The sequence below is a fragment of the Cuculus canorus genome, chromosome 17, assembly GCF_017976375.1.
Source record: "Cuculus canorus isolate bCucCan1 chromosome 17, bCucCan1.pri, whole genome shotgun sequence".
NCBI lineage: Eukaryota > Metazoa > Chordata > Aves > Cuculiformes > Cuculidae > Cuculus > Cuculus canorus.
This window is the reverse complement of record NC_071417.1, coordinates 7,363,120-7,387,629: the sequence shown is the minus strand read 5'-3', so window position 1 is coordinate 7,387,629 and position 24,510 is coordinate 7,363,120. Positions and strand designations below refer to the sequence as shown.

At 44.0% G+C, this 24,510-nt stretch overlaps 1 protein-coding gene across 1 annotated transcript; it reads right to left on the bottom strand.

Moving 5' to 3' along the window:
- Positions 1–256: 256 nt before the first annotated feature.
- SUSD2 (sushi domain containing 2) lies at positions 257–22,104 on the bottom strand. Its single transcript, XM_009571380.2, has 15 exons — positions 21,949–22,104; positions 18,991–19,195; positions 17,550–17,701; positions 16,903–17,070; positions 16,496–16,670; positions 15,580–15,781; positions 14,402–14,487; positions 13,563–13,831; positions 11,770–11,913; positions 11,475–11,630; positions 10,120–10,371; positions 8,751–9,023; positions 8,126–8,308; positions 2,890–2,980; positions 257–2,044 (listed from the first exon to the last, which is right to left on the bottom strand). Exons 1-15 carry the CDS (start codon positions 22,013–22,015, stop codon positions 1,990–1,992), a joined length of 2,478 nt encoding a protein of 825 aa, XP_009569675.2. The 5' UTR covers positions 22,016–22,104; the 3' UTR covers positions 257–1,989.
- Between the last annotated feature and the right edge of the window lie 2,406 nt (positions 22,105–24,510).

Sequence of the window (24,510 nt, the reverse complement as noted above, 5' to 3'; positions counted from 1 at the left end):
GCCCCACAGGACCCCATTGGAGCGCTGGGGAATAGGGGGATCCGCAGGGACACGTGTGCACACAAGCGCTGGGTCATAAGGGGATGCAAAGGGGGCACACACATCCAAACGCTGGAAATTCCCAGCCTGAGCTACTGACATAAACGTTGCTGGCGCCCCTTGACAAGTCCTCGTGTGTGCATGCAGCACTTCCCTGCGGTACGTGGTGTCGAACAGCACATGAGATATAATTGCTTTCTGATTTAATGACCTACAAAGTTCTCCTCTCCAAGGACCAGGATGCCACTGTGCTACGCGTTCACCCAAATTCAATTCCATTTTATCTAGCATTCTGTTCCTTAAGGACACTGGAACAAAGAAGGCTTACAAATTGTTAACACTCTATTGATAACGAAGTTCACAAAATCAACCTTATCTACCTCCAAAAGGCCGCTCGGTCTTCCAGCACTCCCAAGCAAAATCCCATGGTTCGTTCTGCTGGCTGCTTTCTCCATGGATCAGCTGCACACACCCCCCCCCCCCGATATGGGCGCATGCAGCAGTTACACCTTTTCTGTAATTAACTCCTAGCCCAGTGGTGATGGGCAGCCAGCCTGGGCCCATCCTTGTGTCCCAGGCTTGTGTCAAAGTTCTTCTTTTTACAGGATATTTTCTTTCTCTTGTCCCGCATTGGTTGTATTTCAGCTTACTGTGTTCAGCATTTTCTTCTCGTTTTGCAATTTTCTGCTTGGGGTTTGTGGTCTCTGTTTACAAACAACAGCAATGGCACCAGCAACGGCAGCTAATAAATAATGAATCATTTCAGACTTCCCGATCCATGGTCTGAGGTGGCTCTTCCCGTTTGTCTTGTTCCCTTTAGAACGTGCAATCTGTCCTGTTTCACTAAGTTTTCCTGTACATTTGGTACACAGTTTTGTTCTTACTTTTTGAAACCACCTGTCGTTCATGAATAAATGACCTCAGAAATCCAGATTAAACAACCTGCAGAAGCGAGGGGTTCTTTCACCACTGAAAAGAGCTGTGCAATGCAGAACTGATTTCACGAACTATTTGGGATGAAGAGAAAAGCCAATGGTGATTTTTCTTGCTAAACGGATTCTGCACAAGGTCAGTAGTTCAGCAATCACTTTTTAATGAAGATAAGGAAACGCGCTGTCATACAGCTGGATATTAAAAAAGAAGCAGTATGCGTGGGGCTGGCATTCCAGGAAAACTGCCAGTTTAGCAAAATATTTCAGTGCAGGTACAGATTTTTTGTTGTGCAGGTGGACTCTAATTGGAGAGTCGAATGAAGATGGATTTTAAGAACTCATTATAAGTTAAGCTGGAAGGAAAGGCTCCTGAGTGCTTCCTCCCGCAACTGTGTGCCTTTAAAATTAGGTCAGAACTGAAACAAAAATGCCATTTTGAGACTGTGCTCAGAAACTTATCAAAGTGTAAGAATACAAGGTTTGAACATCTTCAATAGCTCTCCCTCCCTGCTAATAAAAACACCCCACCATCTGCAAATTCAACCTGATTTGCCAGAAGTCCCACTTTCATATCTATAAATCAGCCTCGCATAGCCCCAGCAAAGGGAGCAGTTTCTCTGATCTTGGCTGGCAGAGGCCACGATGCTTTTCATTTCACCACCTTGCAGGGAAAAGAAGAAAAGTGCAGAGAAATTGTGAACTCTCTTGATTTTGTCGGAGCTCTGGCTCTGCTGGCAGAGATGGGACTCTTAGAGGACACCAATGCCCGTAACTTTGAGAGTGATGCTTTCAGCAGAATTCTCCGTCGCTTGTGTAGGCAGCGGGCTGAGCCCACCATGATGTAATCCCAGGAAGTTGGTTAGCATTTCCCGTACTCATTATATCGGAAGCAGAAATCAAATGATAGCATTCTATATAAACCCATTGTTTGTGTTTGGAAAGTCTGTCTGTGTGGCTGTGGACAATCTAATCCGCTGCTCTGCTTTTTCTGTATTTCATTAAAAACTCCTCTGGAATTTCATTGTTCAGATACAACTGGAATCTCTGAAAGAAGTTTCTGTTTGCTTTCGCGTCTTTGGAAGAAAAGACAAAGAAAATGTTAAAAACAACCCAAAAATAAAAGGGCTAGAGGTGACTGTTACAGTAGTCGCCACAAGGTCATTGCTTAGAAAAGGTGAGAATATTGGGTTAGGTAGAATAGAAACGTTGCACCAATGTTTGAAGTACCAGTTCTGTGTAATTTCAGTGCCTCTCTCCCCCAAGGAACAATGTTTCTCCCCTGTCACAGACTGCTGAAGATTCAAAGTATTGCAATTACCATAAGCAGTGACTGAAGGGTATGTCACACTCCTTCTATTTGAGCAACTTGTGACGAAGGGAGAGAATACTGACAGTGTGCTGTTCTCCCTGTCAACAATCAAGCTCTCTTTTCTGATACAAACATCTAAATTTTAGGCGCAAAAGGAGAAACTGGGCACATGCCACTGGTTTGAAAACACTGATAATGAAGGGTCTGGAAAGAAAGTTGGGTTTTGAGTACAAAGAGAAGACCAAGGAAAATTGTCTGAGTGAGCAGGGAACTCAGATTCAGTGGTAAATTCTGGACCTTGCAGTGGCCTTTTTTTTACGAGAGACATGTCACCAAAATATTAATAGATACATTTACAACTACCTAACAACCCTCTCAACTAGCTGAGAGAGGAAAGCATAAACCAATTTACTGAGTGCCTTGGTATTCTGATTTCCTGCAGTTTTCATTCTAAATACTGTGATTCCACCGCCCTCCACCAACCTCGGCTCATTGAGTTGTGTGATTGGCTGAGAAACTGATCTTTCACTTCTAGGACAGAAAGCTGGCAGGGGAAAGCTTGAAAATACAACCCCTTACTTGTTTTGCTGTTTGTTTGTTGTGTCTTACCTCTCTTTTCTACATAAGAAAGCCAGACGCGCCAGGACTGCAAGACCGACTATTCCAAACACGGAGCCGAGAATAATCACTTGTTTGATATCTGAAAAACAGAGACCAACCACAACAAAACAGGAAGATGTTGATACAGTTCTTCATATCTGTGTGAATGCAGTCACAGGTGATGGCTTTGAAATTGTAGATACAGTGTTAATTTTACTGTTCTCTGTGAAACAAACTGGTAGAGTAGGAGCTCAAGGAATTCATCTGTAGTCGACATCACGAATGTTCAATGTTTATGTAGAACTGCCAATCCCAACAACTGACAATTTTTTAATTCTTTTCTTCATATGGTTTGCTTGCTTTAAAAATTGCCCCTATTTTGGCATAAAAATTTCACAGCTGCCTCTGCTGCTTAATGTAAATGCAAAAGAGAGCAGAGGTGGCCGGTCTGACATGGGCACGGTGAACTGCATTGGGCACTTTGGACACGTTAAAAGCATCATTTTAATTCTGTGACTGCATAATGTGGCCACATGGAAGGTGGAAATAAACTGGGTATGAAACAGATTTTGAATAGCAAATCTCCTCTTGTTCTCTTATTCTACTAAAGAGCTGCAGGTTACCGGTTCTGCCCGTTCCCTGCTGATGCAGGACAGCGCTAGCAGGATGCTGTGTGACTGTGGTGAGCAACAGAAGCCGGAGAGATTTACACAGGTAAATTTTTTCATGATATCAAAAGAGGATTGTAGAAGTTTAGGAGATGCAGCATCTGTCTGGGAGAAACAATGCTTCCTGAACTGTGCGGTCTTTAAGGAAAATACCTGCTGGAGTACCGCTGCTGAACAATTGCAGATCCTAGTGCGAGTGACCTTTGTGCCAGGTTCAGAGTCAAACAGAAGTGTAGTTTCCTGGCTCTGAGGCACTGGGGTGTCCTAAGGGCAAAGCAGATTTGTATACAGGGAGCACACAGACTGTTTGGAGATGGGTGAGCAGTGGTGCATCAGAGATTTAATGCATCTGGGCTGCATTTCTGTCAGCCCTCCCTTCTCTGGCTTTGTTCTGCCTGCAGGAGGAACTGACCAAACTCCAGCCTGGCACACGGTGGTGGCAGAGCCACGCGACAGACACTGCTGTGATCCTAGAATAGATAATTTGGTTTCTAATTTGGCATAAACTGAAGTTTAGGGAAAGAAGCGGGATACATAAACTGTTTCACAGGCATTGGTTCTCCATCCAGCAACTTCTGTTGCTCGAGAGGTTCTCTGTGCTATACACACACCTTCCAGGCAGGAACCCTCTCTGCCAAGGGATGAGAACCCACCGTTGGCCTCAGCAGGTTGGCCCAGTGGGGATTTGCCTCTATTATTAAATCTTTGTATTTAATTTATAATCTGAAGTTGTATTTCTTGATTCTGCAGCCAGTCTCCTGGGAAGAACAGACAGACAACAATTCTGTAAGACCTAAAGTTTTCTGGCATTCTCATCTGAAAAAAAGTGCAGAAGATCTAATGAGATTTCTGACAGCTTTCCAAAATGAACTGTATTTACCAAGAGCCTGAGCCTGGACAGTGAAACCTAAAAGTGAGAAGAGGATGGGGGAAGAAAAGAAAAAAATGAAAAACAGACAAAACCAGATTGTCTTTAGCAACGCCAAACTATTATGTGTCAGAAACAGACTATATTATATATATTGCTAAGATTTTATACTTTTTAGCTTTGTTTTACTTCTGATTTCACTAGATTGTCCTTTTTGCTTTTGCTGGATGGTTTCTTTTCTGTCCTTTAAGTGATATTCTGCAAAGGGAGGTTGCTGTGGTACTGGCAAGGCTTGCAGTGGGATTGTAATTAGAAGCATAGCAAAATAATTATTAGCAGAAGATTTCCATGGAAACTTTAATTCAAGGAAGCAAAACTGAACAGCAACACTACACTACTGAACAGCAGACCCAACAGTATAATTTGCATTTGAAATTTCAAATACGGAAATGGATTTTGCAAGATAACTGGCCTTTGGTTTTCTTGTTTCCATCTCTCTTCCTATCCAGTGGTCATAGTCCCCATGCGTTTATTTTAACTGTTTGAGCTTTTGAAAAGCAGAAGCATATAGAAACTAAAAAACCTTGGTGAGTTGTAATACAGAGCTTGAATTTGGTATGGCACGAAACAGCACCAAGTGTAACGGGCTCAGCACTGTACAGTTCTGCCCCTGGAAGCTGAGAATAAGGGAGAGCTGGGTCCTGCGTGCCTGACCAAAGTGAAAGAAATCATTTGTAAAAGTGCGTTTTAATAGTTTGCGCTGGAAATAAAACGGTGACCATTAATCACAGTGACCAGGTCAGTGGTCACCTGCTCAAGCACCCCAAACTCTGGAAGTGCTGCCCGTTAATTTTGTCAGCATTTTCCTAGCACTAGGAATGCCCTGTGTCACGGGGCTTGATAAAACGGATGTCGGTGAAACAGCAGCCAGCTGCTGTGCAAAGAGGAAACTGGTGAAGAAAAGTGACTGAAGCAGCAACAGATTTTGGCAACGTGAAGAGCTTTGCTGTACTTATGCTGAATTCAGAATCAACGCAAGGAAAACTGGCCCTGGATTTCAACTGTGTCTTAGACCGGAGACGGAAATGTATTTAGTGGAAAGGAACTACCAGCTGTCTGTGCTATAAAAATGCTGGAGGTTTGGACATAAGTGAGAAGAACTTTGGACTGTTTTGCCTATCTTCTCTGGAAAGCTTTGGACTTGTCAACAAAATAACCTTCTTGGACAGAGACTGACACCCAGCAGCATATCTTATGATGCAAAAGGAAGAACAAGGTTCCATATGAATGGCATTATTAGGGCACAGCAGTAAAAAAAAATGAATTAAGAACTGTGTATGCAATTTATATTTCATATTGTCTCAACCAGGTGTCCGTGTTGTCAGCGTCCTGCTGCATTTCCATACTCCTGCTTCCTGAGGCTGGTAAAAATAATCGGTTTTGGCTCACATTACAATGAACTACAACCCCAAATATTAAATAGTAAGGAAGGTCTTTATTACAATCAGATCCATAAATTTCTTTCACACCTTGTTGTTCTTTGTCATCTTTCAGGAAGCCATGTGCTGAAAAACATTGTGGTTTTTGTTTGCTTACCCACAAAGCTGCGGCATGACTCCGTCATTCTGAATGCAGTTAATCTCTGCGTGTCTTCCAACTCCTTCCCTCCAGTCCCTCAGGGCTGGCTTTTTGCCCCCCTTTCTCTAATGTAAATGTCAGCATCCAGTTTGCTTATTGAGACTGACTGGCTCTTATCCAGTACGTATGTGGTTGATGGCAGCAATGGAAAAATGTTCTTAGCTTTCAGCTTGGCAAAATGTTTTGCCACTGACTTTGTAAGATCTGGCCTTGCTTTGTAAAGATTTCATCGTACTCTAAACTCTTTGTAAAGATTTCATCTGCTAAACTTCTGACTCTCATATTTTCAACAGTTAACTAAAGTACTCCATATGCTCTGACCTATCATATTAGCAGAAATGTTTTGAAATACCTCTAGTTTCATTCTTTCAAAAAAAAGCTTCACTACTGTGAACACAACTGGGTGCATCTTGATTACTAACAATGGCTGGTCCAAGAAAACCTTCTGTAAACATTCATCTATTTAAATTTAAGCAACGATCCCCATTTTGTACGTGCAAATGCTCCATAATTACTTGTTATACTAAAGTCCACAGTGAGCTGCCCAAGCCCACCGCGCTTCATCTTTCAGATATCATTAAACGTGCAGAACTGCACGGGAAATGAACAATCGACTGGTGCAGGGCTGTGGATGAACTGTGTCAGCTGGCCAATAATTCATTGCTGATGTGCTGTGCACTTTACATATTTCTTTGGAAGGTGTTTAGAATGGAGAATCTGTTCATAGGAATTATTTGATGAGTACTTTCCAGGACAATTAACTCAGCATTCAAAGCGCTTCCATGTGCCGTGTGGCCTCACCTCACCCTGGTGCTTTGAAACATTGCCATCTTGAGGACGCTTGGAGTGTACGTGGTGTAGGAAGAAACTAAACTTGGAACCGTTAGAAAATATTGGCACTTTTGTCTGAATCTTAAAGGCAGCCTAACTGCTACTGAATCCAAGAGTCCCAGGCCAATTGATGATCTTATAGTAGTGACACAAGAGGGGTAGTAAATCTATGTAATCTATACTAAACACTATCACATCATTCACAATTATTTTACTGCTATAGAATAATACAGCATGGTTTGAGATAAAATAATCCTTTAGAACGAAAGAGTGGAAGACTTCAAAAGATGTGGGCTGTGTCTGCTCTCAAACCACGGAACAGTTTAGGTGGAAAGGGACCCTTGGAGGTCGCCTTGTCCAGTTCCCCTGCTCAAGCAAGGCCACCCAGAGTCAGTTGCCCAGGACCATATCCTGATGGCTTTTGAGTATCTCCTGGAAAGAAGAGTCTAGAGCCTCTCTGGGCAACCTCCGCCAGTGTTCAATTACACTCATAGTAAAAAAGTGTTTCCTGACATGCAGAGGGAACCTGTGTTTCAGTTTGTGCCCATGGCCTCTGGTCCTGCTCTTGGGCGCCACTGAGAAGGGCCTGGCTCTGTCCTCTGTGCTCCCCCCTTCAGGCATCTGTACACATTGATAAGATCCTCCCCGCACACCCAGCCTCCTCCAAGCCGAACTGCTTCCTGCTCTTACAGCCTTTCCTCACAGGAGAGACCCACCAGTCCCCTCATCACCCTTGTGGCCTTTCATTGGACTCTATGTGTGCATAGATGATACATTCATAAAGGTGCTAAAAGAATACTACATTTACATACAATTACATTAAAGTAATGCTGTAAATAAGGATTCTTTGTGTAGCTTTTGTATTTCTGTGTTACAGGATCACTTTCAGCTCAATGCTACGCTTTCCTGTTGTTCTAATTTTGAAGTTTACTTTAGGTTGTTCACCCAAGAAGCTTGCCTATCAGTTCCTCTCAGCCAAACCTAGAGAAAGGGAACCACATAGCCCTAAACCCTCAGAAAGAGCAGATACATGAAATTAGAAAAACCCAAAATATCACCATAAACCGTCTGTTACTTAGATTCAATATTAGTCTTTCTAGAAACACAGGGATCTCATGCCCAATGTCTCCCCAAGTAAGAGAAGTTAATTTTGCCAAAGGCCGTCACCCTTTACTGAGACCGCCTTGTTTGTGATAATGATTTTTTAATGTCAATTTGTTACATTTAAAAGGAAACAGACCTGTTTCCACGACGCAGCTGGGTGGCTCTCCAGACCAGGTCCCTGACACTTGGCAAATTCTTTCCTTTGGCCCAATGAGTTCATAGCCCTGATCACAGGTGAAAGTGATGGTTGAGCCCAGCAGGTAGTTAGTTCCATTCTTTTTTCCATTAGTTGGATGATCCAGCCAGCCACAAGAGATTACTAGTAAAAGAGACATACCTGGTTAAAAGATATTGAATTTGCGCTGACAAATCACGATCAAAATGATTCAAATGGCATTTTAGTGGCAACTCATGGAAAACCAATGACTTCTAGGCTAACTGAAAGACAATAATTTCCTATCATTTTTTAATTATTCATTTTTAAGTCTGAGAAAGACAGGTGAAGGCACAGAAAATTAAGGTACAGGTTCTAAACAGGGGATTAGTAGTGGAAGAAATGGAAACAAATTTATTTATTTTCTGTTTGCCCGAGTATCTTCTCAGTGCAGAGCTTTCCCGTTACAAGGAAAATTCCTCCTGATAAGAGTGTTTATAGGTGCATGAACCAACACTTGAGCAAAGCCTCCTCAAACAGTGCTAACTATTTAGATGCCCTGCGAAAAGAATTGCAGTGATGGATGCTTTGTGAAATGTGGTATCACCTGGTTCTAGGCTTTCTACCAGCCGCTTGTGATTCTGATGAGATAGTCTTGTGACGCTTCCCACTTCAATGCTTCTTGTTGTCAGGACATCGAATCTGCAGAATGGGTCAGAGTCACAGAGCAAGGCCACCACTTTCATAAGGGGATCAGCAGGGTCTTCAGAAGGAGAGAACACGGGCAGAAAGGAAGCGTTGTGCTTTTTCCCATGAACGAAACTGTTCAGCAAGAACTCCGTGTCGTAAGTGAAGAGAGAAGTTCCATTTTCAACAGCCCCTTGGGAGATAGAGAAAGAAAGAGAGATTTGTATGTAACGTTGCCTACAGACCTCTACCACCTTCTGCTACTAATCCAAGTGCTTATTTATGCAAACAGAGCTAGAGCTGCAAGAGACCTACAAAGCCCTACAGCTTCCCTCCAGCTCAACAATATTTTCCTTTCCATATACAGCATTTTAACTTAGCACTAAAGTTGGTGTTGGATAACCTGGTGTTTGATCTGTCACTTAAAACTAGATCCCAATAATTGTGCGGGTATGATTGCACATAAAGATGGTTTTAGATGACTGCTGGCAGAACGGTGATAAAGAAGTATCTCAGATAGAGTTAGCAAACCAAACTTACAAGCAACACAAATCCTGATGCTGTGTGTCCCTAGATTTATGTCTGCCATGTATCCGCTTTTTGTTTTCACTCTGCTCAATCAGAAATTTCCTGAAGTAGTAACAGTGAGACCTTTCAATATGATCTGAATCCTGGAGTATGGCTACACTGAGCTTGATAAACAGGTCAACTGGTAGCCAGAAGTTCTTTGGCATCATGTTTCTGGCCCACCTCCTAACCTGATGCCAGGAACGCCCAGGCTCGATACAGCAGCCTAACCACTTTCATTAAATGAAGCAGCCATTTGTTTTGCACATACTACACCCCTTGCCCTTTTTTCAAAGGGACAATATTTAAATTGTGATTTAATAAATTATTTTTCCAATTTTCAGCATGGTACTTGACGGAAACTTTGCTAATAGTCTGGATAAAGACAGCTGATCCTGGCTATTGCTATACTTCTGTAACACTTTAGTCTGGTGATGCTGTGCTCAGCTGGCCATGGTAGATGGAATTTTGAGAGTGTAAACTGTGAAATATGAGCTCTGACTCCTGATGGAACAAAGTGCAGGATGTTCCATTGTGGTTCTGCCTTCAACCATTCGGCTATGTATGTTACCCACTTGGGTAGATGAGGGAGTACTTCTCTTACTTGCTTCTCTTCCCCCAGTAGAGGTTGCTCAGCACAGACTTCATTTGCTAATGCGTAAATCACAACCTGTTTTGAATTTGTAAAGAAAATGTATCAACAGATCAGAGAAATGACTTACAATTAGCTCCAAACTCAAACAGCTGCTGGGGACTTGCATGAACTGGTAGGGTGGTTTTATTCTTGAAGGTATACTCATCCTCTATGTTGCCATTCATTACCCCAAAGAGACCCTGCGTGTGATTCATAAATTTCTCTGGGAGCAGAACTGTCACAGCCAGAATTCCTTCACTTCCCCTTATTTCCACTCCAGCCCCAGAAGAGAACATCACCGTGACGTTCTGATCCGTGACTGCAGAATGGAGAAAGAGACCTACAACAAAGAAAGGAAGAGGACAAAATATCTGGTCATCCATAGAGAACACACTGTTGTGTCATCAGTTGTAATCATTTTTCATAAACCTTTTCCTGCCCTGAACTCTGGGTTACTTTCTGAGAAGCATTTAAAGGGAGGCCGCACCTCCAAACCTACAGCTGCGTTCAGGTGGCTACTACTGTACCAAAACAAGGCCTACAGCTGATATAAGCTGCACTGCCTTCTGCCTGTGTCCCAGAGCAGAAAGTTGAAGGTATGAGATGATCACACCAGAGAAAGACTGTGATCTGGAAGCATTGTTCTCAGTGGTCACAGGTTTCCTTTGCTTCTTGATTATCTTGTCAAGATCCCCCACTACAGCTTCTTCTCCATCTTTTTCCCTTCCTGCACCTCTCTGCTTCTGCAGCTCCTTGTCCACATAGCCTTTCCTCTGCTCATTATATATCCAGCCATTTAAGGAATACTAATTGCTAGCCACAGAAAACTTCCCCTGCTGGACAGGAGGCTTACTGTTCAAATTCTAGTCGTGTTCAGAGCATTTGTCAAACTATTATAAAGGCTATATATAAATGATCACATCCCTGGAGGAAAAAAAACATTCAATTTTCATAGGCTTTTTGGCAGAAGAAAAGAGGCATAATAACTGACCAATCAAGAGATCTCCTGCTTGGTGAATGTGAAATTCACCATACTGTACCATACATACTGTAGTATGTATCTTGGTTATATTTTAATATATTTTGAGAAGGAAAAGCACTGCTCTACAAGCCACTGAAAGAGGACATAGAAGTCACAGCATTGAAGTGGCATTGACACTTCATGGTTGCTGCCAGGATTGCATGCCATCCCTTTGTACTCCTCTCACATCCTAGAGAGTTCAGGCAAGCACCAGGTGTTGGTAAAGGCTGCCATTTATGTTATTTGGACATTCTGGGAAAGCAATTGTTTCACTCCTTACATAATTTTTTGTGTGACCTGCAGCCTGTTTTCCAAAAGACACTGAAAAAAAGAATCAAAGTGCAGGCATCTAGAGATACTTTTAACTATACACGGGCTCCATCATAATGCAATAGCTCACAAGGCTGATAATTGTAACTAACCTTTCAGGTCCATCCAGCTTTGCTCAGAGAAGCTGAGGACGCTCTGGTTCAACAGGACCTCCAGATTCAAATCCTCCGAGTAGCGTACTTCGATCACGTCAGAACTGCCTTCCTGCATGGCCACAGCAGACAGGCCTGTCACCTGAGCCTCCGTTCCTTCCAAATGAAAAACAATCCCCCAAAACACTCAAAATGATAGAAGACTAGACAAGGTAGGAGGAATACTGGGAAGTGCAAATCAAGCAACCTCAGGAGCTATTATATGTCATCATTGCTTCCTCTCTTACCAACCTACCGTTGGAAAAGTGTGCCTGCTGAGTCCTCCCTTGCACTCTGAGGAATGTGAGATCAGACTCTACCAGTGTGTATTCTCCCAGGCCTTTGAAGGTGAAGTTCAGACCATCAAAAGTAAGGAAGTGAGGATCCCCAAAAGCAGATGCTGTTTTTGAAAACAAAAAAAGAAATAAGAACAAGAAAAACTCGCAGTCCATTACTTCTCTTTTTAGGTTCACAAGAAAAAAAAATATCTCATTATGTTGATCCAAAGAATGGCATTTAAGCAATGGAAAAAAATGCAAGGCTGATCCATGTTAAATGTGACATGAGGAACAGCCATGACAAACCCAAACAGCACTGTGGGAACAGTGAGAAATGTCATTCCAGTTACGCTCATCTTCTTCAGCCAGCATTTAGGGCTGCGTTTTAAAGGCTGATACAGGTAGCAATGCTTACCCCCACTAGATCCTCACTGTCAGGCTAGAGGCCTGATTTGCACACAGGGTATGGGGAGATGTGGACACAAACACAGGGCTATTCCAGAAGCAGCTCACCAGGGAGCTTCAAATGCAGCTGGAAGTGACAGTCAGAGAAATGAGATGGGGCTTTGAAGTCTCATCCAGTCTGAACAGAGAGAAAAGTGATTCTTATCCCAAATTCTCTCTGGAGTCCAGCAGATATCCCTGGGTTTGCCTTTTAGATCAGTAAGGGCTGAAAAGGCCCTTAAGCAAAAAAATTTTGAAGTTGTTTCATCTTATCTGAGGTGTGATTCTCAGTGACTAAGGACAACCACGTGATTGGTAGGTCCTTAATTGCTCAATTGTTAAATATAGAATCATAGAATCACTAGGCTGGAAGGGACCCACTGGATCATCGAGTCCAACCATTCCTAACACTCCCTAAACCATGACCCTCATCATCTAATGTACCCGTCCCTTAAGCACCTCCAGGGAAGGTGACTCAACCACCTCCCTGGGCAGCTGTTCCAGTGCCCAATGACCCTTTCTGTGAAAATTTTTTTCCTGATGTCCAGCCTGAACCTTCCCTGGCGGAGCCTGAGGCCATTCCCCCTTGTCCTGTCCCCTGTCACTTGGGAGAAGAGGCCAGTTCCCTTCTCTCCACAACCTCCTTTGAGGTAGTTGTAGAGAGCAATAAGGTCTCCCCTCAGCCTCCTCTTCTCCAGGCTAAACAACCCCAACTCTCTCAGCAGCTCCTCATAAGACTTGTTCTTCAGACTTGTTTGGATCATTGTCTCAGTCTTTCCCTGGAAACTTCCATGAATCAGGTTCATTAGATCAAGGGAAAGAAGGGTATTCTCAGTGCATTCCCTTGGGATTTTCAGACCAAAATGCATACAGCAAACACCTGCACAACAGAAAGCCATGGAAAAGAAGGTCTGCCTCTGAGTGGCAGGTTTAAGTAATTTCTCCACATTAGGCAGATCAAGTGTGTAAGCCCAGCATTTCATGTTCCAGGTGAGTTCTGTAAGTACCAAGGTAAGTGACTTTTTGTTTGAGCTGATTCTGCACCACGTCCATCTTTGGCACATTCCAAGAAGCTTTTAGCATTTTGGTACACCTTGACTACTAAACTTCAGATATTTAGGTTCCAGAGGTTAATGAGATACTCCACAGCAGAAAATCTTGGAGAACAATTAAAAACCACATACAGATTTTGCCACTGATGGAGCAACAAAAACCTCCCATAGAGATTTCCCGCAAGGCATTGTACCCTCACCATTGTCAACTGACATACACACGGACAGAAAGACTCTAAAAGCCAACACTGATAATGGCATTGTGAAGGCCTTACCAGCTCGAGGCGGGCGATATGTCCTGCAGTCGCTGGAGGCTCGCCTTTTCATATAGAAGTGGCAATTATCAGACCACAGGCAGCAGTAATAAAAGCTGATCACGTCATAAAGCCAATGGGAAAAGCCAGGTATCCGAGGAGGCTTCAGGAAAGGTGGTGAACCCCAGTCATGGCCTCGATCAGGTGTGCTGCCTCCGGTGGAGTCACGCGTGAGGATCTGGGTCCCGGTGGAGTCGTAGCAGCACTGCTGTCCTGCCGCGTACTGGGGGCTGGTTGGGAAAAGCAGGGAGAAGAAAGTCATCATTCAGCTCTGTTTGTATTTAGAGGCAACCTACTGCCTTTTTATGGATATAGCTCAATGTTCTGGTTGCCAAATTTTACATGATGTCCAGGGAGGATACCTCCCAGGTAGACTTACCCCCACATCGCCTCTGTTCTTATAAATCAGATCCAGTTAGGGATAGGGAGAGAGAGCGTTTTAACCAAGGCAATAAGGAAGTTCTGTAGGCCATATAGCCTGATAGAAAAAGTGCAAAGAATAACTTGTGGAACTTAAACAGACCAATACAGAAAAGACTTAATTAGGCTTAATCAAGTCTCTTTTGGCCACTGGCACTTGTTTAGGTATCTTAAGGTTTAGCACAGTGCAAGTAATTGTTTATTAAATCTAAGGCCTTAATGTCATGTCAACCATGAAGGGGAACACATGAATAAGAGGGAAACAACGGTTGCTGTGAACCTGAGATCTGATAGTTCAGAGGTCCCTGTGACCTCTGTGACACTACCTCTGAGGTGGAACAAGACATAAAACCTCCACAGATTTAAAACATTTTCTTTACCTGGCTTGAATGCCTCTTACGCAATGCACGGCACCAGGGTGATAAGTACACACACTCCCCTTTTCAATGTCACAGCCATAATCTGTCTGAAAAAGATCATTGCTCACACTCAACAGGATTCTTCTCCATTGTCCTTTCTGTTTGTACGGCCTCTGCCCTCCCTCTGTCTTTGAATGTGTAAAGTCTCAATGAACTGGTTGCACTGTCTGTTGAGCAGCATAGAATGATAGGAAAAACAGTGAATTTAATACTGAAGTGATTGGAGCAACATGATAGTCTAATGTGGGCATTTTGCAGCCTGTTACAACAGACCTTGAAGAACAAATGCTGCTACATGGGGAATTCAACTATAAATGCCTAACAAACACAGATCACACCACACTAAACTTAACTTTTGTCCTGGGTTCTTAGACAAGGACAGTGCGGTGGATTTAACTTTTTAATTCACATAATTTTAACTGCATAATTTCAAATACACATCATATTTGGAGCTTCATAACCAGAAAAGGACAGTAACAAAACTGCCTGACTTTCTTTTTTATATGCATAAACACACTGCCACCACCTGGTATCATAAATAGGAGAGGAAGTTACCCTGTCTGATCCTCAGATCTGGAAGTGAAAGCATAGACCAAACCACAATTGATTCCTTAGCTTTTGTCAGTTCCTTGTTAACAGTGAAGCTGAGAAGAAGGAAGGAAGCAGGAGACAGGAAGTAATGGATTACGGCTGTGGACTTGAGCTCTAAAGTACAAGGTGCAAGGGGTTGCAGCAAATTATGATAAACTAGGCTGAAATATGGCCTTCATCTGGCATAGGATATTGCCTGCAAACACAGACCGGCACCTTGTATGATCTTAAAGAAGTCATCCCTGCTCCCAGCTCCCCAGAGCTCACTGCTTTCCTGGAATATTTTCTGTCTATCACCAGAATTCCTGTCTTAACTCTCTGTTTGAAGGCGATTCCCACCTGCTGTCCTAAAGGTGATCGTTACTCATACCCCCTGGATAAGCTGTATCTGCCTCTGACATTTGACACACTACTTGTGCAAAGTCAAATATGATTTCATTTCCTTGCAGTGACTTTTAAAGAGGGAACAGAGGTGTGGGGGGAGTATGGCATTCTCTAAACTTCTACTTGGGACCATAATAAGCCAGAAGCATCGATTAATAACTTACATGGAACCTGCCAGTGTCGGCTCTCGCCTGTGCCAAGGTGCAAGGGCAATCTATAACCTCTTCCAAGAAGTTTGGAAGCATGTCCTCCTTTCTGTCCCATTCCATACATTTCGCTGTTGCCCATGCATTTGGGTCTTTTCTGAAGTCCTCCCCCAGGTGCCAAGCCAATGCATGCTCTGAGCTCCAGACTGATGGAATGTTGCTGGGGAAAAAACAAGAGCCAAAAATTAGATCTGACTGCTGAACAAACACTGCTTTGACAGTAACACTGTGTCTTAATCATAAACTATAATTACAAAGAATCTCTCAACTTGTTGATTGTTATTTCATTCCAAAGGCCACTGTTTCCCTTTTTCCTGCAAAAAGTTTCAGAAAATCAAGATTTCCCTAATTTAGAAGGTCCCTTGTGATCAAACTGGTGCTGATGATAACACACTGATGTTTGCTGCCGAACGGTGCCTGCACAGTGTCAAGGCCCTCACTGTATCTCATGCTGGCCCTTAGGAACAGGATAGGGGCTGGCAAGAGGTTAGGAGGGAACACGGCTACCACACCCACCCAAACTGACCAATGGTGTATTCCATGCCGTAGACCGTCTCGCACAGCAACAAAACCACGAGAAAGTTTTCCCAATGGAGCCCTTACTGGTGACTGACTGGGCATCAGTCTGCGGGTGGGAGGTGGTGAATAATTGCCTGTGCATTACTTCCTCCATGCCAACACTCCTCTTTACTTAGCAAGCTGTCTTTATCTCAACCCATGTGTTGCCCTCCCTTTTGCCCTTCTGATTCTGTCCTCATTTTTTCATGTGAAACAGGGCCTTAGTCCCAGTTTTAAACATCAAAGGAGACAGCGGCTGTAAGGCAGGAAGCAATAATAAGGTAGCTCTAATAAATGAATGCTGTGATGTACTTGCCTCTGCCCATCTGAATAGCTGCTGGATTTAATCCTCAACATTCCAAAGTCCCATGTACTGTAAATTCCTTCAGCAGGTACAGGAATGAAAGAAAATTCCCCAGTATTTGGGATTTCTCTTGCCAAAGTATAAAGGTATTTCCATTCGGCCAACCAGTTTTCCGAGTAGCTTTCACCTGTCACAGAGAAAGAAAATAGTTTCAAACACTGGAAAAGAACAGCTACCATAAGATTGAAACCATGTCTCCACCCACATGTAAATGAAAAGCTGATATTACTGTCATGAATTGGTTACACTTGCAGATCTCCTCAGGAGAGCTCAGAGCACACGATCGCATGCTGTGCAGAGCTCTGCACACCTTACACGTGATTGCTGCTTGCACGCCCATAGCAACAGGGTCACTTCACCTGTTTCCTGGTATCCCCAAACTTCGATATTGACGTGGGATGCTGCAAGCGCCTCCTGCATCCAGGTGACGGTTAAGTTTCCACCAGTGTTGGGGGTACCGTAGTATTGCCATTTTGTTGTGTTTACCAAGGTGCATTTCTCTCCATCCAAAACTTTGCTGTGATGAACTGCGTTACAGAAAAACAACAACATTTTGGCTTTGCACGGCTCTGAAAGATGCTACTCTATTATTTTAGATTTAGCAGTATTTCCCCTACGTATGTTTTCTAACAGGATGCATGATACAAAAGTGTCAGCTGAAGCTGAGAGAACTCAGTCGTTACTCATGTCTGTAGTCCTTAGATTACACCATGATGCAGCTGGTTTGCAATAGAAGTAGCTCCAAAAAGGGAACTGTTTATGTCAAACTCATTTTTAAGCAGAACTTTTTCTGAGTTCTATATATATTTGTATACAGCAGCAGACTCAATTGCTGTGAAAGTTTCTCTCTTAAAATATAAATCAACATGAGGGCAGTGAGAATTACTTTTCTGAGGTCAAGAGCCTGTAAGGAATAAGAAAAGCAACCCAAAGGGAAAGGTTTACATAATCTTGCATCCAGGCAGCAAGAATATAGAAAGAAATACTGTAGATTTAAGTAAATAACCTGATAACCAAGTTCCAGAGTATGGAAACGTCAGCCCACCATCTGCAGAAACTTCAAAAGGGATGAAACCAGTCTCATACAGCAAGGGGGAGATGCAGTGGCCTTTGCCATCCCCATCAATGTATCCATGAGTTTCAATTGTCTGCTTGAACCTGTTGATGTTGAAAACACTTTTCAGTTTCACCATTGAGAGAAGGAAAATTCTGAATGTCTCAGTTGTGTTTCATTAAGCAACCTTGTGTTGTTGACGATCATTCCAGGTCCCCTGGCTGTTTTGCTTGTACTGGTGAATATAAACTGGACAAATGCGTGTGTACTTTGTGCTTATTACACCAGTGTGCATTCTGCTGCGCACTGCACAAATGCACAGCAATCTGCAAGCCTTACATTCGCTATTTAATTACGGGGGAGAGGGGCATGATAAATTAGCAACAAATAACAAAGGGATAGCAGGAAGACAAAGGTGATGTTATAGGATTAATGGGATTACAGGGTGGCTAACGTTGACCAGGATATGCAGGCACTGCACATTTCTGGTGTTGTGGAGGGGTTTGCTGGTAAGTCCTGTGAATACAACAAAAGTGATTTCATGCTGTTCTAGGACTTCTGTTGCAAAGATTAACTCAGAACTCATTGCTCGTTATTTAACCATCTGCTTCCAGTTAGGGCTCTTGCCCAGAGCACTAAAGTATAATCCCACCCATGACTCTTCAGGCTTGATGTGTGGTGACTGTGCAGCAGTTTGTGTTGGCTACCACAATGCAGCTGAGCAGGTAATTCAAAGTACACAGTTGTGTTCTACAGAATGAACATCTGGGTCAAAAATTAAGAACTAAAAACCTTTTCAGGTGCTGTTATCCAGATTGGAAGCACTCAAACATCTCACTCAGAACCTACTGTGGAAAGAATGTCAGGACATTGGGGTCAGTAATATTCAGGGTATCCTATGTATTTTGTGTATGTAGCACAGTGTGATACGGGCTGACAGGCTTCAAATCCACAGCTCTGTCTACAGGAAAAAGATAAGGTGTCTTACCTACACTTCTTTCTCATTGCTTACTCATTCAGGTTAAGAAATTAGGAGTTCTTTTTCACAAAATGGAAATGCTAAAAAATATTAAAAACAAAGAGCCCTGAAAGGAAGCTTTTTTAGAGAAGTCACTGGTTTGATTAGTTAAGGGAAGAACTAGCAGAGTGATGATTGTATTCCACAATAACTCAACCAAAATTAAATTATTCTGTGTAGAAACACAGACAATGTGTATCCTTGAGGGTGACAGTTGGCAGAATCTTTGTGTGTTTCAGGATTTTGACAGGTTTACAAAGTAAGTTTTCACTCCTGCATAGACAAGCTTTGTTTTGCGGCAATTACCCATTGTCAGATAGCAACATTAGAAAGGCTCACTCCCATTTGGCACAGGAATATAAAATCATGACCCACCTGCAAGTTAGATTAGAAGAGGCACTAAAAGCTGTATTTTCAATCAAAAAGTCTTTGCCTCCCATCAGAGATCCTGAGTATGGAGAAATTTGAAGACAGAATTCTTTATAATCAGGACAGCAAATTCCCAAGGACTGGCACGTCACCTGGCAAGAACAGGTATCAAGCAGCTCCCCGCATCGCTGTGAGCAAGAGTCTTGAGCTCCTTGTTAAAGGAAGAAAAAAAAATGGAGTCAGGAATGTTATTGAACTCTCCCAGATTTTCTCTGAAACAGAAGGGTATCATCTAAAGCACTGCTGTAATTAAAGGAAGTAGGCTGGTTATGCCAGATTAGGAATATATTTCGGTGAAGGCTGTAATCACCTGTGTATTAAGGTTGCTCCATTGTGAACAGAAAAATACACTTATTTACCCCCCAGCCACTACATGATTTCACCAACTCCATGGGTATTTTTACATCTGATAGAAATAAAAATCTCCAGAGCAGCCCCCTGGTGAGTATCTCTGATTGTATTTATTTCTGAGAGTAGTTCCTAAGCAAACCAGAACAGGGTCTCGTCACTGTCAACCCTCCATGAGAAGGGAAGACTAGTGCTCTTGGATGAATTGAAAGCCAACGTTAGTGACTAAGTGTGCTCCAATATGAGATTATGAAAAGCTTCTGAAATTTCTTTCTTCTGTGCATTCTATGAGAGCCCAACTTTGCCCTGGTAGCTGTGAGGATGACTGTGTACACAGAGAGATGAGCGGGCCCTTGGCTCAGCTCTGGCTGAGGTCTGGCTGAACGCACCAGCAGCGGTTACTGGACATGACATGAAAAATTGCTCAACGCAAATAAAACAGTGAGAAGCCGACAGATGTTACAGGAACACTGTGAGGAACAGCCAGATTTCACAGTTACGGTGCATTTCAATGAGGTGGATGAGCTGCACAGACAACAGGGAGCACTGAGGAACTTTTGGGGAGCAGAATCTTGTGAGAGCAGCACTGCTCTGGTAATGGTGTCCAAAATTCCAGGCAACGCTGAGATGACCTGGGTAAGTAACAGAAATGCTGAATTTGGATATGGATGTACCAAAAACATGACCAATCATGACAAAGTAGTTAGGGGAGGGTTGCGTATTTGTGAGGACACAAGCACAAAGCAAGGGAGAGGTCAAGATGGATGGTGGAGAACAAGCATGCAAAAATGGAGCAAAGGGAACATAAAAGAAGCCAGTCACACATAAACAATCTGCTGGCCAGTACTTCTCTTTCAGTCCTGCATGTGATCAACACAGCCGTTTAATTAAATCTCATTGCTATTTTCTGTATCACCTCTCTCTATTGTGTGAGCATGCACATGCACGTGTTGTAATTGTAAGTGAACTTCAGGGTGAATCAGTCAGTCAGTAGAATCATAGAATCATAGTTAGGGTTCGAAGGGACCTTAAAGATCATCTAGTTCCAAACCCCCTGCCATGGGCAAGGACATACCACTAGATCAGGCTGCCCAAGGCCCCATCCAACCTAGCCTTGAACACTCCAGGGATGGGGCAGCCGCAACTTCTCTTGGCAACCTGTTCCAGTGTTTCACCACTCTCATGGTGAAGAAATTCTTCCTAATGTTCAGTCTAAATCTGCCCCTCTCCAGTTTATACCCATTCCCCCTCGTCCTATCTCCACAAGCCTTTATGAATACCACCTCTCCAGCTCTCCTGTAGGTCGCTATAAGATCTCCCCTGAGCCTTCTCTTCTCCAGGCTGAACAACCCCAACCCTCTCAGCCTGTCCTCATAGGGAAGGTGCTCCAGCCCTCCGACCATCTTCGTAGACCTCCTCTGGACCCATTCCAATAGCTCCATATCCTTCTTATGTGGAGGATTCCAGAACTGGACACAGTATTCCAGATGAGGTCTCACAAGAGAAGACTTGCACTTGGAAAGACCCAAGGTCTCATCTGTTGACCATTTAAGGGACTTGAGATCTGGGTTTCGCTAATACGCCTCTGCTGGCACGCAGAGTATCTGTGAATGTGGTAGGTCTGTGAATCTAGAGAGAAGGGATGTGTTTGTATTTTTGGTAGTGACTTTCCATGGTGATCAGCTGGAGATGAGGAATGGGACTGGGTGCTGTGCAGGTTTGTGGGAGCACTGCCTGTGTTTATCTGGATGCCCATAAAAGCACCGCTCTGTCTTTAGCCTGCATGGCTGGCTGTGTTCCTGTGGTGCGTGTAGTGTGTATCTGCAGGGGAAGCTCAGCCTCCGCACTGGCTGGACCTACAAACAGGAACAGCAGCATCCATATCTCTATGACTGGGACAGCGGGAATTCCCTGAATCGGAGAGTACAGCAGATCTGACTCTAGTGGACCGGGAAGGACAAATGTAATGCATCCCAAAATCTGCTGAATTAACCTACTACTCAAAGGTGAGTGACATTCTGTGAACAAGAACAGAATTCACAGTCACCTCTGTGGTTGAAGAGCAATCGCTTGCAGTTCCAGGTGTGTCACTTCCGTCAAAAAGAGCTGAAAATATCGCTGAGTGTTGTTCTGTGTATGGGGTGGGGGACAGGTTGAGTCTTTTGGTAGGATGGAGAGATCAAGAAAAGGAAAAGGTAGTAAAATCTCTGTTTTTCTCTCTCTGCTGGCCTTCCTCCTTTATGCTGGGATAACATGGGTGTGTGGCAAGTAAGAACTGGAATGGTAGCGAGAAGAAAAATCAGTCTTTGTTCCGTACCAGAAAACCTGCCTGCAATGGAGGTAGAAATGCTTATTTAATATAGGGAGCTAAAAAGTTATTTACTGCATTCTCCACATTGTCTGCTCACTTACAGAAATGATCTGCTGCCCTACTGGAAATCACAGAGGAAGGCATTGAAAACAACACCACAACGGTAAAAGCCAGCTTGGGTGCCTTTGCTTTAGCTTGTACAAACAGTACCAGTTAAAACAACAAAATGATTGAAAGTCACTCACCTGCATTCCAAAGAGCAGTGAGGGTGAAGAGAATGGAGAAAGAAACATCTATGCCAAGGAATTTCATATTTTGTCCAGGAGATGCAGGATGGTTGTTTGTAATAGCCTTGGTGCTTGTGCAGGAAAAGCCCTTTATAGGAACACGTGTCCAGAAATACACGAGATTCTGACTGTTCAAAGGTTTGTTGTAAATTACTGAAGCACAACAAATGGAAGGAGATGCTCCTTTCCAGAGGTCGTCTCTAACTCAGGAAGAGATGGAGGGGGTGGGGTGGTTGGCAGCAGAACAACTACACGCTGTTTTAATAGTTAAGTTTTCTGAATCAGAAGTAGATGTGTGGGGTTTTTACAAGCATTTCTGCTCCAAAGTTCAAGATCACAGGGGCGCTGGCACAAGGTGAAGGCTTTAATTTGCTTGGAGGAACTATAACCGCTTATCAGCAAGAAGAACGATAAAGAATAGATGCTGAGTATGCAGTTTTGTTCAAGAGATAATGAGATATTGAGAAAGCACATTTACTGCACAGTATAGGCCAGCATGAGGGCTGTAAACGAGAGAGGAACAAATTGATCCTGAGGAAGGTATAATTGGATGATGTTAAAGCAATGAAATGAACTGTAGAAGCCTTCCGACAGGAGCAGAAGGATATTCTGGCAAGGAAGCAGGGCAGAGCTGATAGTAACAGCTACATAGAACTATCTGTTCCAAGAGTGGAACAGGAACTTTATGATGGAGAGGTTTTAGGGGATACTGGAAGGATGCAAGGCATACTCTACTGACCCGGGAAGTAATTATTATCCATGTATAAGATAAGAACCTCCTTGAACATGATTATAGCTGGGTAGAAGAATCAAGGATGGAGTAGAGTCTGGAATAACAACAGGGAAGTTTTAGCAAGCAAGGCCAATCAGACATAAAAAACTGTAACAGTAATATCAATTAAGGCTGTGATTGCCTATCATTTTGGTAGAGATGTGGCAAAAATGGGACCAGCAGTGAAAGACTAATGAGAGGCATATTGTTTATTTGAAAAGCATTCAGGTAAAGCAAGTGATGTGCAATGGCAGCAGTGAGCCCAGCTTCAGAAAAAATGGAGTATAAGGAATAGGAACATAAGGTCAGAAGGGACTTCAGGAGGTTATTCTTGTCCAACTCCCTGCTCCTGCTGTCCATGTCTGAGACATAAAATAACACCAGTGCCAATACTGACCCCTGAGGAATGCCATTTGTCACCGGTGTAAGCACTGTATCTGTCGGTAACACTCTCAACAGTTAATACAGAATCAGAGAATGGGTTGGTTGGAAGGGAACTCAAAGCCCACCCAGTTCCACACCCTGCTGTGGGGAGGGAGACCTCCCACTGGATCAGGATGCCCAAGGTCCCATCCAACCTGGCCTTGAACATCTCCAGGGATGGGCAGCCACCACTGCTCTGGACAACCTGGGCCAGTGCCTGACCATTCTCATTGTGGAAAAATTCTTCCTTATGTCCAGGCTAAATCTGCCCCTCTCCAGTTTATACCCATTGCCCCTCGTCCTATCACTCCAAGTCTTTGTAAACAGTCCCTCCCCAGCTTTCTTGTAGCCACTTTCAGGTACTGGAAGGTTGCTATAAGATCTCCTTGGAGCCTTCTCCAGCCTGAACAAGCCAAACTCTCTCAGCCTGTCCTGTACAGGAGGTGCTCCAGCCCTCAGATCATCGTTGGAGCCTTCTCTGGATCCATTCCAACAGCTCCATATCCTTCTTATGTTGAGTATTCCAGAACTGGACACAATAATCCAGGTAGGTCTCACAAGAAAGGAATAGAGTGGCAGAATCCCCTCTCTTGACCTGCTGGACACGCTGCTTTTGAGGCAGCCCAGGACACGTTTGGCCTCCTGGGCTGCAAGCACACTTTGCCAGCTCATGTCGAGCTTCTCATCGACCAGCACTCCCAAGTCCTTCTCTGCAGGGCTGCTCTCAAGCACGTCATCTCCCATTGTGTACTGAAATCAGGGATGTTCTCGATCCAGGTGTAGGACCTTGCACTTGGCCTTGTTGAACCTCATGAGGTTCTCAGATCTGGGCCCACTTCTCCAGCCTGTCCAGGTCCCTCTGGATGACATCCTGCAACTGCCCCACTCAGCTTGGTGTCATCTGCAAACTTGCTGAGGGTGCCCTCGATCTTGCTGTCTATGTCGAAGATAAAAAGCCCCTCTCCAGCTTTCCTGGAGCCCCTTTCAGTGCTGGAAGCTGCTCTGAGGTCCCCCTGCAGCCTTGGAATCACAGCCTCCTGGCCTGGTGCCGGTGGGCAGCGCCCTGCTCCCGCCGCGGCCGCCAGGGGGCAGCAGCGCGCAGGGCAGCGAGGCGGGGGGTTGGGGGGGGGGCTGGACCCGCTGCCTGGGAGGAGGGGTGCAGAGAGGGGGCTGCGGGGATGGCCCGAGGGGTGGAGCGGCTCCCGTACAGGACAGGCTGAGAGAGTTGGGGTTGTACAGTCTGGAGAAGAGAAGGCTCCGAGGAGACCTTACAGTGGCCTTCCAGCACCTGAAGGGGCTGCAAGAAAGCTGGAGAGGGGCTGTTC